This window comes from Suncus etruscus, chromosome 2 (genome assembly GCF_024139225.1).
Source record: "Suncus etruscus isolate mSunEtr1 chromosome 2, mSunEtr1.pri.cur, whole genome shotgun sequence".
Taxonomy (NCBI): domain Eukaryota; kingdom Metazoa; phylum Chordata; class Mammalia; order Eulipotyphla; family Soricidae; genus Suncus; species Suncus etruscus.
The window spans coordinates 144783439-144800819 of record NC_064849.1 but is presented as its reverse complement, the minus strand read 5'-3'; the positions used below and the strand labels follow the sequence as shown (position 1 = coordinate 144800819).

The 17381-nt window shown below is 37.4% G+C and overlaps 1 protein-coding gene across 3 annotated transcripts in view; it reads left to right on the top strand.

Moving 5' to 3' along the window:
- The window catches only part of MEF2C (myocyte enhancer factor 2C), a 167836-nt gene that overhangs the window by 132706 nt on the left and 17749 nt on the right, over nucleotides 1-17381 (top strand). For all 3 annotated transcript variants that reach the window (XM_049769137.1, XM_049769136.1, XM_049769135.1), the window contains one exon: nucleotides 2796-2843. In XM_049769137.1, the coding sequence (XP_049625094.1) occupies nucleotides 2796-2843 (48 nt within the window). The remainder of the gene's footprint in view (nucleotides 1-2795; nucleotides 2844-17381) is intronic.

The window sequence follows — 17381 nt, the reverse complement described above, 5'->3', positions numbered from 1 at the left end:
GCCAGTGTTACTCAACATTTTCTAACTCACACCTTGTTTCATTTATGTGGCCCTCTTGTCCAACCAGTTGTCACTCTTGTCTCATGTCATTGATTTCCCATTTATGCAATTTTTTACTTTTGGTTTTCCTCTTGGAATATCCTAGGGCCACAAAAGAATCCATATAGCCATTTATGAGAAATGCAACTTAAGAAGACAAACAGCTTCTATAGCTTCTAAACACATTGTTAAAACAAAAATTTCTATGGACAATGCAGTGTAAATCAGTCAAATAAAATATATTGATAAATCCTGAGTGTAGGAAATGTATAAAGAACTTTTTATGTCACTTTTTCTGCTTTTGAACATGATAGACATTTTTATAAAAAATTTTTCATCATATTATGACTTTCAGATCATAATAAAAAACAGTTGAATTTCCTATTTGATGAACTTGTGGTCATTATTTTATTCATTTATTTATCTATTTTGGTTTTGGGGCCATACTCAGCAGTGCTCAGGGCTTACTCCTGGTTCTATGCTCAGAAGTTCCTCCTAAGGTTCTAGGGGACCATATATAGTGCCTAATATTGAACCCCAGTCAACTGTGTGCAAGGTAAACATATTCCCCACTATATTATCTTATTGTTTTAATTGCATATTTTAATTCCAAAACATTATTTATTTAGAAATTGGAAATTTTTTAAATTTTCTCTTAAAATATAATGAACATTTTCTTCTAATTCAAAAAGTCAAGTGTAGGACCACTAAGTAGTAAGCTAGGCACAGAGGGGACCACTTATTCTGGCAGCCCTGGGGGTGAGGGAGGAGGATATGGGAGGTAGGATGGGAACAGGTGGAGGGAGGATAATTCGCTGATGGAAATTCCCCTGATTTTATGTTAATATGTACCTAAAATATTATTGTCAATAATATATAAGCCACTATGATTAAAATAAAATTATATTTACAAAAAAATCAAAACCAACTTTAACTGTAGAGTATAATTACAAAAAATTAAAAAGTAATGTAGATGATTTTTATGTTCTTCTACCTAGATCTTATTCTTTAAGAATTGAATTTCATTATTGTGTTCAAAATTATTGAAACACACAGGTCTCATTAAATAAACATTATCAAATTTTAACATACTTTAAGCAACAGTGAATTAGTTTACATTTCTAAATTTATGTTCAGTGAAACCTGTTTTATTTTGTCAGTAATTAAAATAAGTTATTAAGAGAACTCAGTCACTGTGGGTAGATTCATGGAATGACCAAAGTTCTGAATAATTCATCCTGTACAAAATGCATTTATAGAGAATGAAATATCAAATGTTTGACTTTTTAGTATATCGTAATCCTTAACTTTTTCTTAACTTTTTATAAATCATCCTCTTAGAAAATAGTAGGCTTGGAAATAATAAAATACAAAAGCTACTCAAAGACAAGACTTTTTAAATGTAACCTTTCTTTTTTTTTTTTTTTTTTTTTTGGTTTTGGGGCCACACCAGGCGGTGCTCAGGGGTTATTCCTGGTTGTCTGCTCAGAAATAGCTCCTGGCAGGCACGGGGGACCATATGGGACACCGGGATTCGAACCAACCACCTTTGGTCCTGGATCGGCTGCTTGCAAGGCAAACACCGCTGTGCTATCTCTCCGGGCCCAAATGTAACCTTTCTTATTAAAAAGATTCTACAAAATGTTAGTGATTGAATGAAGTTCTAGTGTTTGCACAGCTTGGCACAGTGAAACTAATGTCAGCCATCTGACTTACCGTATTTTCCAGCGTATCAAATGTCTGGGCGGATAAGACAACCCCCTAATTTTGCAGTTAAAACATAGGTTTAGGCCTATATTCGCTGTATCAGACAGAACATTCATTCCTGTGCTGCATGTGTTCCTGTGCTCATGTACCACAGTGAGCCAATCACAACAAGCAAAGGTTCAAAGGTTCTACTTTCTTTTTTTTTCTTTTTTTTTTTTTTTTTTTTGGTTTTTGGGCCACACCCGTTTGACGCTCAGGGGTTACTCCTGGCTATGTGCTCAGAAATCGCCCCTGGCTTGGAGGGACCATATGGGACGCCGGGGGATCTAACCGCGGTCCTTCCTTGGCTAGCGCTTGCAAGGCAGACACCTACCTCCAGCGCCACCTACCCGGCCCCTCAAAGGTTCTACTTTCATAGACTTCCTCTCTGACTCTGGCCAATCTAAGCAGGCTTTTGACAGTGTAGATTTGGGTCCAGAACATTGTCTAATTTGCCTGCATAAAAAGCCTGCTTGGATTGGCTGAGTTAAGAGAGGCGGTTGAGCAGCCTTGCAGTGGTTGGTGCAGGATCGAGTTGGAAAATTTGTTTTGTGGCAATATTCAGACAGTTTTCGTTTAGCGGCATAATGAAACATTTTTCGGGATATACTCGGCATATAAGACGACCTCCGATTTTCGGTTGACTTTTTTTTTTGTTTGTTTCAAAAGTTGTCTTATACGCCGGAAAATACGGTAGGTAAAAGTTTACCAAATATACTAGTCTTGGCTGGCGAGGTGGTGCTAGAGGTAAGGCATCTGCCTTGCAAGCACTAGCCAAGGAAGGACCGCAGTTCAATCCCCTGGCGTCCCATATGGTCCTCCCAAGCCAGGGGCAATTTCTGAGCGCTTAGCCAGGAGTAACCCCTGAGCATCAAATTGATGTGGCCCGAAAAAAAAATTATATATATACTAGTCTTGGGAGAGGACAAAGTACTGAGGCTTCTAAAGGTAAATGTGTGGTTCCAGGAACCTGCAATCTTCTCCTTTTGACCTTCCTCTCTAATCCCTAGGTGGTCTGATGGGCGGAGACCTCACATCCGGTGCAGGCACCAGTGCAGGTAAGCAATGGCTTCTGTACTGTAGAATGTATTGTTGTTTAAAGTCCCTTTCCTGGGTGATTTGCTAGAAATCAGTCTTTTGAATAAAGCCAAGATATGCATGGTGACATACATGGAAAAATGGCCCCTAGAATTTCTAATGCACTTTTTTTTTTTTTTTTTGGTTTTTGGGCCACACCCGGCGGTGCTCAGGGGTTACTCCTGGCTGTCCTGGCTGTCTGCTCAGAAATAGCTCCTGGCAGGCACGGGGGACCATATGGGACACCGGGATTCGAACCAACCACCTTTGGTCCTGGATCGGCTGCTTGCAAGGCAAACGCCGCTGTGCTATCTCTCCGGGTCCTCTAATGCACTTCTATGCAGCAAAAGGGTTGGATATCATCTTAAACAAATACTGTTTATTGATTAGAATCTTCCTTCCTATAACTCCACTTAGCATAATCATAAAATTGGTCTTAGAGCCTGATCAACTCAACTGAATCATCGATGTCATCTCTAAATTGAGTCCCTTTAAGAAACCTTGTCATTCTCGGTTAATCACTTCATACTAAATGTGAATTACTTTCCATTAGAAGTGTTGAACTCCTGTCAAAGGAAAAATGTTTTTCTAAGAAGAGTCAGTGATAGGTTGGAGAGATAGCTCCCAACAAACTTTTTGCATGCTTTATATACAAGAATCCCAGTTTTGATCCCTATTACCATATGGTCCCCTTAGCACTGCCAGGAGGGAGGTCCCCTCAAACACTGAGCCATTAGCCCCTCAGCACTGGGGGTATGGTGAAAAATAAAATATATGAATATATACACATATATGTAAATATATTATTTTATATTATATGTATATATGTGTATATATATACACAAAAATTTTATAACAATGCATCAATATTGTTATGTATTAAAACCACATTTGGCATTAAAATGAGCTCTTAGATTCCTCAACCGGCTGAGTGTATGTTTTGCACGAGGAGACTCAGTTTGGATTCCCAGCACTTTGATGATCTGCAGGTACCATCAAATGTAGCCCCAAAATGTAAACAATCAGAAGAGCTCTTAAGGAATATGGAGACCGCATACCCTTCCCCAAAAGTTCCTTATTTCAATACTTAAAATTTTCTTTTACTATGGCCAAGTGTGTCATACTTCTCCAAGGTTCCATTTTAATTAATATTATTGTACTTATTGATATACTGAGCACAATACTTTTTAATGCTAACTGCAGGTCACTGTTGGCATAAAGAGTAACCATGGTAATTCCTGCCACTGGATCATGCTATACATTTAAAATAGTAGGAGGCAAGCATGAATGACACAAGGTTATGTTTGAAATGTCAAGGAAAGGGTTTATTGAAATATCCATAGATGGCCTAATTAAAATATTTTGCCAGGGTCAACTGTAATAGTTTGATAATTATAAGAAAGAAGATAAAGAAAATTGGTATATAATAACGTTTTTATAAATGTCTATTTGGGGGTAATGTTCTCTCTTCTGATGTTGGCTTTTTACTGATTTAGTGAACAATCAAGCAAAAGTGTTACAACTATTAGGTAAATTAACAGAATTGATGTTATTGCTTTCTATTTTATCTGAATTTTTAATTTAGTAGAACCAAATTAATGAATAAACTATTTACTACTTTATCTGCTATTGACATTGGAGTAAAATACTTTTTTTTTTTAATCTTGCTATTTGAGTTTACTTTTAGATTTGGGGCCATACCTGGCAATGCTCAGGGCTTGTTCCCTGGCAGTGTTCAGGTGACCATGTAGTGCTGAGGATGAAACCCATGGCCTCTGCATGCCAAGCATGCATTCGATCCCCCCTTTGAGCTATCTCCTCAACCACGAAATGTTCTTTTTTTCCCTAAAAAATACTCTGTGGTTTGTAGCCTCAAAGTTACAGAATCAGATCAAAGCCAAACCAATGTTTCTTGGATTTAAGTCACTGTTAAACTCTGTGATTAGAATGTTGAGGACTGAGAATTGAGTTGTCACAAAGGCTAGGATGAACGTAATCTAAGAAAAATTGTTTAGAGATTATGATACATTATCTAGCATCTCACTGCACCAGAATGCATGCTTTTGTGGGCACAGACAATCATGGTGATGAAAGTTATTATAAGTAGTTAAAATGGAAAAGGGTAGGAGTCCTGTGGGATGTGTTCTCAGTTTGTTGTAAATAGCCTCTTGTTACTGAAAAGAAGAGGCATTTGGTTGCTCAATTTTTCTGGCATTATCAATTCCTAGACTGTAGGCCAAATTTCTGGCCCTCCAGAGGGGGACAAAAACTACCTTTATTGTACAGCATAAAAAAGTAGCTTCATTCATTCACTCATTCATTCATCATTGAGCTTGGAAAAGAAAAAAACACTCTTAACAGATTAGAAAATTCATAGACTGTGAATCTACGTTTTGGGGGTTTTTGGGGAAGAGGGTCACACCCGGCAACACTCTAGGGTTACTCCTGGCTCTACACTCAGAAATAGCTCCTGGCTGGCTCGGGGGATGCCAGGATTCAGGATGCCGAGATTCGAACCACTGTCATTCTACATGCAAGGCACATGCCCTACCTCCATGCTATCTGTACAGCTCCTGGGGATTTTTGTTTGTTTTTTCCTTTTTGAGGCACAGCCTATGACACTCAGGGGCTACTCCTGGCTATGCGCTCTGAAATCACTCCTGGCTCAGGGGACCATATTTGGGAAGCCTGGAATTGAACCAAGGTCCCTCCAGGATCAGCCACATGCAAGGCAAATGCCCTACCACTGTGCTATTGATCTGGCCCCGTGTAAATTTACTTTTAAGCATGGAAACAGGGCCAAAGAGATAGGTTTAGGCACTTGACTTTACATAGCTAATTCCAGTTAGATCCTAGGAACAAGCATATGGCCTTTCCAACACTTCCAGAGCTCCTGAGCACAGTGCCCAGGAACAAGCCCTGGACACTGCTGGGCTTGAACACAAAGCCAAAACCAAAAATAGACAAAATGATGTTTTAAAAAATAGAAACAAAAAAGTATCAATTGTTCTACTTTGACGAAAATAAAGATTAGATCCTGGTGATTGTATCTTGTATCCATGAGGATCTATTTTTCAGATTCTGTATAACTGTGAAAGAGTGACTTCCCACTTTTTAAAAATAGAGGGAGAAGCCCTTTCTAATATTGGTTCCACAGGACACCTGTTGCAAATGCCACTTAGTTTTGAGCCTAGCTGACTTGTCCTCAGCAGTTCAGCTCTCTTCCCCCATTCTCATGCCAGCCAGTATCCTATGTCAATGCTGAATATATCTTTGCTGATGTCAGAGAATCACATAACACCAGAGAAAAACAAGACCAGCCGCAATGTCTCTATATTCTCAGGAAAGAAAACTTAAACAAAGTGGCCCAGCAATTTCTTCCAAACTTTAAATATTGTCATTGAAATTAAAGATTTCAAGTGGTAAGACTGCATTAAACATTGTACATTTTTCTTTTAAAGCCAGATCATCTCAATTTGTAAAATTGATTTGTAAAAATGTGTAAATTAAAAGTGGGAGAATAGTCCCAAAAGGAAAGAAACTAACATTTGGGGCTGGAGAGTAGCATGGAGGCAAGGCATTTGCCTTGTATGCAGAAGGTTGGTGGTTCCAATCCCAGTATTCCATATGGTCCCCCAAGCCTGCCAGGGGCTATTTCTGAGTGTAGAGCCAGGAATAACCCCTGAGTGCTGCTGGGTGTGACCCAAAAAACAAACAAACAAACAAATTTAACATTTAATATGATTGTGAACATTTGTGTGAATGTTTACCAGAAAGGCAAAGAGGTAGCATTTTGAGATCAGCTTCATCATTAATTTCTGAACCTTCCCTCTCCTTCAGCTCATAATGCAGAAAGTCAACAAGATTTATCAACTGCTTCCAAGGTGTTTACTTAATCTATCCTTTTCCTCTCTATTCTTAATCCACTGCCCTGGTTCAAGCTCAAATTAGGCCCAGAACAGTTTCCAGAATCCCTAATTCATTTCCCTAAAGCACATGACATTCCACTCCTATATCCCCATGAATGACTTTTTTCTATTTTTTTCAAGTTTAGACTAATTCCAAGTTATCATTCATTCAGCCAAAGTCCAATTACAACTTCCAAAAATGTTCAGAATTAACATGAACCTCTTATCTCTGGCCCCTCCTAACACCCCTCTCTAACTTTCTTCCCTTCTGTCACTGCCAGCAAGAACTCCAATTCCAATCATAATAGACTTTTAAAGTGTTTTTACTATGTGCTTAACAGAAAGTAACTCATTTACTCTTATTACGGTCTTTTTCTGAATCTTTTGAACCACCAGTAGCTCCCAATTAAATTTAACACAAAGTGTGGCACTAGGATCAGTATGTTTAGGAGATATTGATATGATGTCCTTTCTAGAGATGGGGAGACTGAAATACAGAAAAGTTAAATAATTCCAAGATAGAATACAAGCAGTCTGTACTGAGAGTCTGTTCTATGTTATTCTTGTTGTTGTTGTTGTTATTGTTGTTAATTTCATTACTGTTGTATTTGCATGTCACACCCACTCTGCTCAGGACTTAATCCTGACTATGCTCAGGGATTATTCAGGCTGGTACTCTAGACCTTATGCTGTGCCAAGGAATCAAATCTGGGTCAGCTGCATGAAAGGCAATTGCCTTACCTCCTGGACTGTCCTTTAACACCTCCATGCTCTTGTAACCAACACATCATCTTGCCACTTCCCAAACAATGTTTAGGCTGCCTTCTTTTTTATATGTACATTCCTGACACCCCTGTTTCCTGCTCTTTCTCACCTCTCAAATTCAACTCAACCAACCACTTAGGAAATCTGTTCCTGACTCTTCTCAAAGGAATTATGCATTCTTCTCCCTTCTTTCCTGTGTCTACAACACTTACCTCATTGCATTATATTTGCAATGTCGGGGCGCACAACTTTCAATTGAAACACCCAACTTTCTGGTATCTTAATTCAGTTTGTTCTCCACAGCTCAATAGCTGAAATTTAGTAAATGTTTGAAGGAAGAAACGAAAATGAAATTTTGTTCTTCCAGACATTATATTTTGTAGTATTGATAAAAGGCAGCATACAAAGATAGCATAATATGTATTACACTCTTAATCTGTAAACATTAATTATATGTCTTCTGATACTGTGGATAAATGAACCACCTGCTAAAATTGATGTGTACCTTTGGTCACCAAAGCAGTTTCACTCACTTCTCTAAGGAACTTAATAGAAAAACTAAAGAGGGGCCCGGAGAGATAGCACAGCGGTGTTTGCCTTGCAAGCAGCCGATCCAGGACCAAAGGTGGTTGGTTCGAATCCCGGTGTCCCATATGGTCCCCCGTGCCTGCCAGGAGCTATTTCTGAGCAGACAGCCAGGAGTAACCCCTGAGCACCGCCGGGTGTGACCCAAAACCTAAAAAAAAAAAAAAAAAAAAAAACTAAAGAGCTGATACTTCGCAATAAATGAAATATGGGTTTGTATTTCAGACACTCATGCCTTAAGGAACTTATTATTTAAATTGAAATAACTTGAAAGATAAAGGATTATGGAAATAGAGAAGTAGCAAGATGCGGTTGTACTCTTGGAATAAGAAAGATATACAGCAAGTTATAGTTTTGGTTTTGTTTTTGTTTTTGGGCCACACCCGGCGGTGCTCAGGGGTTACTCCTGGCTGTCTGCTCAGAAATAGTTCCTGGCAGGCACGGGGGACCATATGGGACACCGGGATTTGAACCAACCACCTTTGGTCCTCCTGGATCGGCTGCTTGCAAGGCAAACGCCGCTGTGCTATCTCTCCGGGCCCACAGCAAGTTATAGTAATACATTAGTAATAGTGATATTTCTAAGTTTCAGTTGACAGTAATTCATCTACTACTTAATCTTTTCTTCTCAACAACCAAAATGAAAAGTCACTGCTTTTAAAATTACATTTTGTTGGGGCCGGAGAGCTAGCATGGAGGTAAGACATTTGCCTTTCATGCAGAAGGTCGGTGGTTCGAATCCCGGCATTCCATATGGTCCCCTGAGCCTGCCAGGAGTGATTTCTGAGCATAGAGCCAGGAGGGAGTAACCCCTAAGCACTGCCAAGTGTGACCCAAAAACCAAAAAAAATTACATTTTGTCATATCTCTGTACATTAAAGCTTTTAATATGCTAATCTTAGTGGTTATCGATGAGCATAAGATCAGGCTCTGTAGACTTTTCATAATCATTATATTTTAAAAGAAATGACACCATGAATAGCAATATTACTGACTATACTTTTATTACTCACTTTGATAGCAAGGTTATGGTTTATTGAATAGATGGTACCAGATTGATCAAGTATTCAATGATTCATAATTGAGACTAAAGAGAGAGGCATAAACAGAATCAGAGAGACAAGGAGGAAGCCTTTAAGAATGTCTTTGAGGGGCCCGGAGTGATAGCACAGCGGTGTGTGCCTTGCAAGCAGCCAATCCAGGACCAAAGGTGGTTGGTTCGAATCCCGGTGTCCCATATGTTCCCCCGTGCCTGCCAGGAGCTATTTCTGAGCAGACAGCCAGGAGTAACCCCTGAGCACCGCCGGGTGTGGCCCAAAAACCCAAAAAAAAAAAAAAGAATGTCTTTGAAAACAAGAAAATTTTACCATCTACATAGCTAATTACCAATAGGGCAAAGGAGATTTATGTATATTAGTTAATAATTTTAATTGGCATTTATTGTAAAGTAGATATAATTGTATATTTAGATTGTTAATAATTTACTATTTTATGCATTTGGTTGTCAAGCATTGTCTCTTCTGCAATGTTTAAATTATGTAAACCAACTACATGGAGACTTAATGGTGGTAGAATACTGCAGTGGATGAATCACTGAGAAGTGATTCAGGGGCCAAAGAGATAGCATGAAGATAGGGCATTTGCCTTACATCCAGAAGGATGGTGGTTCGAATCCCAGCATCCCATATGGTCCCCCATGCCTGCCAGGGGCGAGTTTTGAGCACAGAGCAAGGACTAACCCTTGAGCACTGCTGGATGTGACCCAAACACCAAAAAAATAAAAAAATTTAAAAAAAAAGAAGTGATTCAAAAAAAAACTGTCTTCTGGACTCTAAAAAGACTTAGTGTAAGAGTCCTTAGTCCATGGCTTAGAACCTTTGAACTTTACTACTCAGCAAATAAAATAGATGTTGTTAGAGTTCATTTTTTGACTATACCTTTTGATTGTGATTAATGTAATCATAAAGCTTTCTTGGCTTTTTTGTAATTCATTTGGCATTGAAAAAGAAAATTTTAGGTATCGTGAAATAGACTTAAGTGAGAAGAAGAAAAGGTCATACAATATTAATTATCCTCTATCAGTATCATTATTTTGCAAGTACCGTATTTTCCGGCATATAAGACAACTTTTGAAATAAAAAAAAGTCAACCGAAAATCGGGGGTCGTCTTATAAGCCGAGTATATCCCGAAAAATGTTTCAATATGCCGCTAAACGAAAATTGTCTGAATATTGCCACAAAACTAATTTTCCAACTCGATCCTGCACCAATCGTTGCAAGGCTGCTCGAACTGCCTCTCTAACTCAGCCAATCCAAGCAGGCTTTTTATGCATGCAAATTAGACAATGTTCTGGACCCGAATCTACACTGTCAAAAGTCTGCTCAGATTGGCCAGAGTCAGAGAGGAAGTCTATTACAGTATAACCTTTGAACCTTTGCTTGTTGTGATTGGCTCACTGTGGTACATACAGTTGTAGCACAGGAACACAGTGACTATAGGCCTAAACCTATGTTTTAACTGCAAAATTAGGGGGTCGTCTTATATGCCCAGTCATCTTATATGCCAGAAAATACAGTATTTGTTTTTAAAAATATGTACCAAAATTTCTGTACTAACTTTATCAGCTAACAGGACATCTTTGCTCTTCTTATCTGGTGTTATTAAAATAACAGCTAAGTCAGACCTGGAGAGATAGTACAGCAGATAGAAAGTTTGAGTTACATGTGTCTGACCCAGGTTGATACCTGGCACCACATATGGTCTTCCTAAACCTGCTAGTACTGACCCTTGAACACAGAGCCAGGAATATGCCATGAACACTGCTGGGTGTGACCCAAAAACAAAATAAGGAAAAATACCAATAAAGAAGTTAATTTTTTGTCTAATAATTGGCTTTAATAACTTGGCATTTTTGTTGCCTAACAAAATATACTATTTTTCCAAGCTACTTCCACATACCTATGTTAATTGATTTATTATAGCTTAGATAATAGGGTTACAATATTTTAACATTTGTAATATTGACAAAGTTACTTGTACATCCTTGACACCAAATGGCTCAGGTTTCTTCTCCCCGTCTCTGTGCCATTTCTGGTCTGATCTTCCTTCTCCACTGCTAGTTCTTGATTGAAATCTATACTTTTGGTGCATAATTTCAGCTCACTTTTGTCACCACCAACATGCCTTAGACCCTCCTGCTATGCCCTGTTAGTTCCAGTCTGCCTCATCTTTTCTCCTTCCTCTTTTCCCCCAACCTGGCACTGTTAAGGTCTATAATTCAATGCCCGTATTTATTATCAAATTATATTATATATAGCCTTGATTTGTTTCTCTGCATAGCACAGATAAATCAGATTACTTGGTATTTCTCCTTCTGTTCATTTCTTATTTCTTTCAGCATGATACCTTACAGTTCCATGCAAGTTCTTCTGAACTGCATAACTCTATTTTGTCTTATGGCTGCAAAGTACGCCTTTGTGTATATATACCACAGCTTCCTTTATCCATTCAACTGTTGTTGGATATTTGGTTGCTTTCTTATCCTACCGTTTGTACTAAGTACTGCAATGAACATAAGTTGCATATATCTTTTCAAATCAGTATTTCATGTTTGGGAGTAGATGCCTAGAAGTGGAATATTTAAGTCAGATAGAAGCTCTATTCTTTTTGAGAAATCTCCATATTGTACAAACACAGTTACATTGAAAAAGAAACGGAGAAGGATACCATTTAGGTGCAGTCAAATAAAAAATATTTGTTCTAGTTTAAAAAGAATTGATATCAAATATTTTTGAAAATGCCACATTTGGGGACTGAATTTCTTATCAGCCAAAAAGGATATCATTGCAATTTTTATCCAATGTTTTAAAATAACAATAAAGTTGGAGCTAGAAAAGTATAGCAGGTAGGGTATTTTCTTTGCGTGCATCTGATCTGGGTTTGATCCTTGGCTAGGGTCTGATTCAGTGGTAAATTACATGCTTCATATGTGTGAATATCTAAGTTTGATCCCTGCACCTCAAAAGTAAAAAAAATTAAAATTTAGTATGATTTTTGGGATTATGAGTCAAAAGGCTGGAGCATATGCTTTGCATACTGGCGTCCTGCCACCGACCATATGGTCACTGCATTGAGTGACCCCCCAAGCTCTAATCTGGAAGTAGCTATCCCTGAGCAATTCGGCCCATCAATTTTTTTCATTTTAAAACTGTAACATATAAAAGTATTTGGATTATTACTTTGAAATTAAAATTCCAATATTTTAATGGTGCTTCCTAAAAATAATTCTGAATTTCCTTATGATTTTACTTTGGAATTTACCCAAACATAAAGGTCCAACAACATCGTTTTATTATTATCCATGAAATTAAATAACAATAATATTTTTAACCCAAATCAAGGTCATCTAGATTTATTAAAGAAAAAAATAGTTAGTCCTCGAGTTGAATGTTCTACAGCATGTGATACACAACCACTGCCAAGAAAATCAGTGTCCACTTCCCATACACAGGACCTAGAAAATTATAAATAAAGCATTACCTTGACACCATTCTCTGGGGATCTGTGTTAAAGTGGGAAAGGTAGGTCAAAGAGAAGATAAATGAAAAATGTTACAGTATAAGTCATGATACCATAAAATCTTTCATCCCCTTGGGCTTCACTTAATTCTTTTAAGAAGTTTGATTTCTAAAGGGAAAAAACAAAATTTTAAACCTAAAGTTTCTTAAGTGTGTTAGCAAATTTCAGAGATCCAGGTACATGATTTTCTGACTTCACAAATCATACTTTTTTATTCTTTATCCATTCCATTCTATTCACTAATGCAATGAGAAAATTTATTACTCATACCTCATTGATTTGGTCATTTTTTAAAATATTAATTCAGGCAGTTAATGTTTCTCATAAAATATTAGTTGTACTCAGACTAGTATTTAGCAAATGCTTTTCCATATACTCTTTGTTTCTCTTATCCTAGTTTTTTACCTTCACCATATGACTTTACTTGGAGATCAAGAAGGAAAGAAAAGCACTTTTCAGAATAATTCATGCTGTGAAATTGTGCATCAGACAGCAGATGCTGAAGAAGGGATGTGGTTAGAAACCCCCCTTCTGGAAATCAACTTTTTACCTACCAGGGACTTTTTGAGGCTTCAAAACTGTCATTGTTTTTAGGCAGACCATATCTGGCTATAGTATCTATTCATAAATCATGTCAGATTTATAATCTATATATATTTTGATAAGGTGCTATTAATTGCTAGGCTTATTTACTATCATCTATTTCAGTTATTTCCACTGAAGTTAGTATTTTCTGAACTATTTTATGAAGCATTATGCCCACCTCTCATAGTTTCTTGACCATAGGCTCTAAATTGACATTATAGTGTATATGTGTGTCATAGAAAGAGAGAAGAAAGAGAGAGAGAGTTGGAGGGAAGAAAATCTATATTATAGGCTATAAAATGTGATAATAATCAGAAATCTATATGTAAGACTCATGAATGTATTCTAATCTGATCACATTAATTTTGATCATGAAAAGCAACGATCAAGTATAATGTTAAACAACGTAGTGAGAAAACAATTAAAATCATCTAGTTTTTGCTCTAGCAGATATTCAGAAAAACCAAATAACCCAAGGAAAATTACACGAGAGACAAGTTAAGGATGGAAATCTCTGAATCCCCATTTTTTGCATGAGTGGTATGAAAACGAAATGTGATCATTCACGGAAGTCACCTAGCATAGTTCCTATGCTAGTTCCTCAGAATAAGTGCATGATAATACACATTAGCTATTGTCAATAGTATTGTCTTAATCTTGACTTCCCAAGAAAGAATCTAATAGAGTTTAGTGCAGTTCCAGTAATATGTGTGCAGAGAATATTGCTTTCCTAGGCTTCACAAAGATGCCTGGCTGGCCTCTACCCTCCGTGGCAGGAGAAAAAAAAAAAGTATATTAATAAATTTGAGGCAGAATGAAAGCACGGGTGCAAAGCAGTGCAACACATTTCACTTTGAACGGTATGATCTCCTGATGTGTTTGCAGCAGTTGTGTTAAAAGTTAAAACCACAAGTAATTATTCTTTCTCTTCTGTCACCGTTCTCTTCTAATTTAGACTGTCTCAATATTTTTGTTTATGAAAGTGACTGAAAGAATGAGCGATTATGTCAATAATGAAGACACCCCCTCATTTTTAGCAAAGAGACAGCCCCCAAATCACAAGAAGTGAACAATTAAGTGACTCATAAATCTATCAGTCATTGTTAAGTGGAATTTTTTTGAAGATAACAAGGTTCGATATCATTTTTAAGATGCAATTAAAAACTATCCCTTTAGTAAATCAGTGCTCAAAGCAGAATGATATTAGATGTCTTTTCTTGCAATGGAAACATCAAATTGTCCATTTCTTCTTTATTTGTAAATGGAGATTTTATTCAGAGAGAGAAATGTGAGGATACACTCTAAATCCGAAACAGCTGGCTTCTGTAATAAAGTATTAGAAGCAGCTTTGTCTTAGATTCAAATGAAAATGTCCCTCCCCTTAGTGAAAAGTCACAGAATCTTCCCAAACCTCAGTTTCTTCATCTGTCAAAAGCTAATATGATGATGTTTGGGCCACAATTATTATGACAAAGGAAGAGTGTGGTTTGCCAACGCAAACTTGCTTTACGAAATGGACTTTTGGTCTTTGAGGGAAAAAAAAAAAAAACAGTAAGTAAAAAAAAAAATCTTTGCTTTTGCTGTCTAATCCAACACTTATGAGTGTGCTGGATGTTTCAAGTTTGCTATCAACTTGTTAGATAAGACTGTTCATTTCTCCGAGATAGTAAGGAAAGAAACCTCAAGGACAGGGGTAGATAGGGAATCTGTGAAGGTCTGGTGAAACATCGGGTGACCTGGTCAAGCAAAGACCTGGTCAAGTCTCTTTTTAGAATGTCTGCTGCCCTCTAACCAGTACAGCTAAGAATAGTCTTGGCTTTAGTGTGTTCTTGGGGTACTTTTCTATGAACACACCACAAAAGGCATTGAGGTTTCACAGGACTTTCTTAATATCCAACATTATGCATTATATTATTATTTTCCTAAGAAAACCCCCACATTGCTTGTTTCATGTTTAAGAATCTGTAATCAAGCATTTTTAGCAGGATAAGAATCAGAAACCTCATTTGCCCCATTCTACAGTAGGCATATTGAAATTTTCATCATTGCCAGATTTATGACCTCCAAATGTTTTTGTGGTTGCTTTTTTCCCTACAGCCTCCATGAAAAAAGATCTCCTTTACCCTCACCAGGAAAAAAAAAATCTGATTGTGATTTCCACAGCAGCTGAATAACTCACAGTTCTTAGCGTTTTTTTTAAAACAGGTTTTAGATACTCTCAGACTGGAGTCTGGAAGGTCATAATAACTTTTCACTAAAGTTATTTAACTAAGTAAGTGTGTTGCAAACTGAGTAGAGGAGTCAGTTTGTTTGAGCAAGTAGGCTATCAACTATATAAAGTACATTTTTGTAATAATATGCTTTTTTATTTGAAATGCATAGCAATGTTCTGATATTGTAATAATTTCTCAAAACCTTTAAAAAGTCAGGGGCCAGAGGTAGTACAGAACTTAGGTAAGGCCCTTACCTTGCATATCACCAACCTGGGTTTGATACCTAGTATTGCAAATGGCCTGCCAGAAGTGATCCCTGACCACAGTACAAGGAGTAATTCCAAAGCTTAGATTAGCAGGGTGTGGCCTCCAAAATCAATCAAACAAAAACTTTAGAAAGTCAAATGTAGGGCTAGAGAGATAGCATGATGAGATTAGCATGCCTTGCATGCAGCTGACCCAGGTTTGATCACCAACATCCCATAAGGTCCTCTGAGCCTGTCAGAAGTGATTTCTGAGCACAGAGCCAGGAGTAACCCTTGAATGCTATCGACTGTGGCCACCCAAAATTTCTTTTAAGAAGTCAAATGTAGGGGCCGGGCGGGTGGCGCTGGAGGTAAGGTGCCTGCCTTGCCTGCGCTAGCCTAGGACGGACCGCGGTTTCGATCCCACCCGGCGTCCCATATGGTCCCCCAAGAAGCCAGGAGCAACTTCTGAGTGCATAGCCAGGAGTAACCCCTGAGCGTCACAGGGTGTGGCCCCCAAAACCAAAAAAAAAAAAAAAAAAAAAAAGAAGTCAAATGTATCTGCCTCGGCAATGACTGAGCAAGCTGAATTCATGCTTTACCTGTGGAAGCCCTTGGTTCAGCCCTTAACACTGTTTGATCTCACAAGCATCAGTCATGATCACAAAGAACACTGTACTATGCCCTGGTGACCCAAGCAATTCTCCAAAATCAAATATAAAATTAACTGATGGCAGTGATGTATGTGATATCTTGCTGAACAGAATAGTGTCCTGTATATATTTTCAAAGTTGTTCTAAAGAAACTAAAAATATCCAAGATGTGTAACATAATTTGCGTTTACTTAAAAGTAGAAAATCAATCTGTCTGAGGTTCTATAAATGTTCAATGTAATGTTTTCCTGTGGCAGTTTGCTTCAAATTCCCCAAATAAGATACTCTTAATCAATTAATTTAAATGTTGGATATGTAAGTAAGTGACTGTTATAGAAGGTATATAATTAAATATTTAAATTTGCTACATAAATTCAAGTATTTCCTAGGTTACAGTAGATACTATAGAGCTTCGCTTCTTTTACCAGGAAGCCTAGCTTCTTAAATTGACTTTATAAAATTTTGTTTTCAAATACACTTTATGATTCTCAGCAAATGTCTGATTTGAATACCAATTTATACACCTGTATACCTGAACATATAAAGGTTTCTTAGGCAGAGAAAGTTCATTAATGGGAAAATTTTAAGAAACTCATAAAATACTAGATATTTATTTTATTGTGAAGTGGAATGATTCTGATGGAAACTGGTCTTATAAATTGACCATAGGCAGGTAAATATATTTACCCGCTACTACAAGGAGAAGACTATTGACTAAAATATTACAAAATTTACCTTTAAAAGCATATTTAGTCATCCACTCAAAATAACACACTGAAAGTTAAACAGTGCTCTGGCATTTAATGTAGCTAAGCCCAATATTTCCTATTTGTAAATATTTATTTATCCAGAAAGAAACCTGAACTGTGGTTTGGAACATCCCCATTTGGGGTGTCTTTTGAACCATGCAGTAATGTCACCCAAGTGTTTGCGTCCTCTGACTCGGGGGTACTTGGTTCTGTTCTTTCTTTTATAATTCATATGTT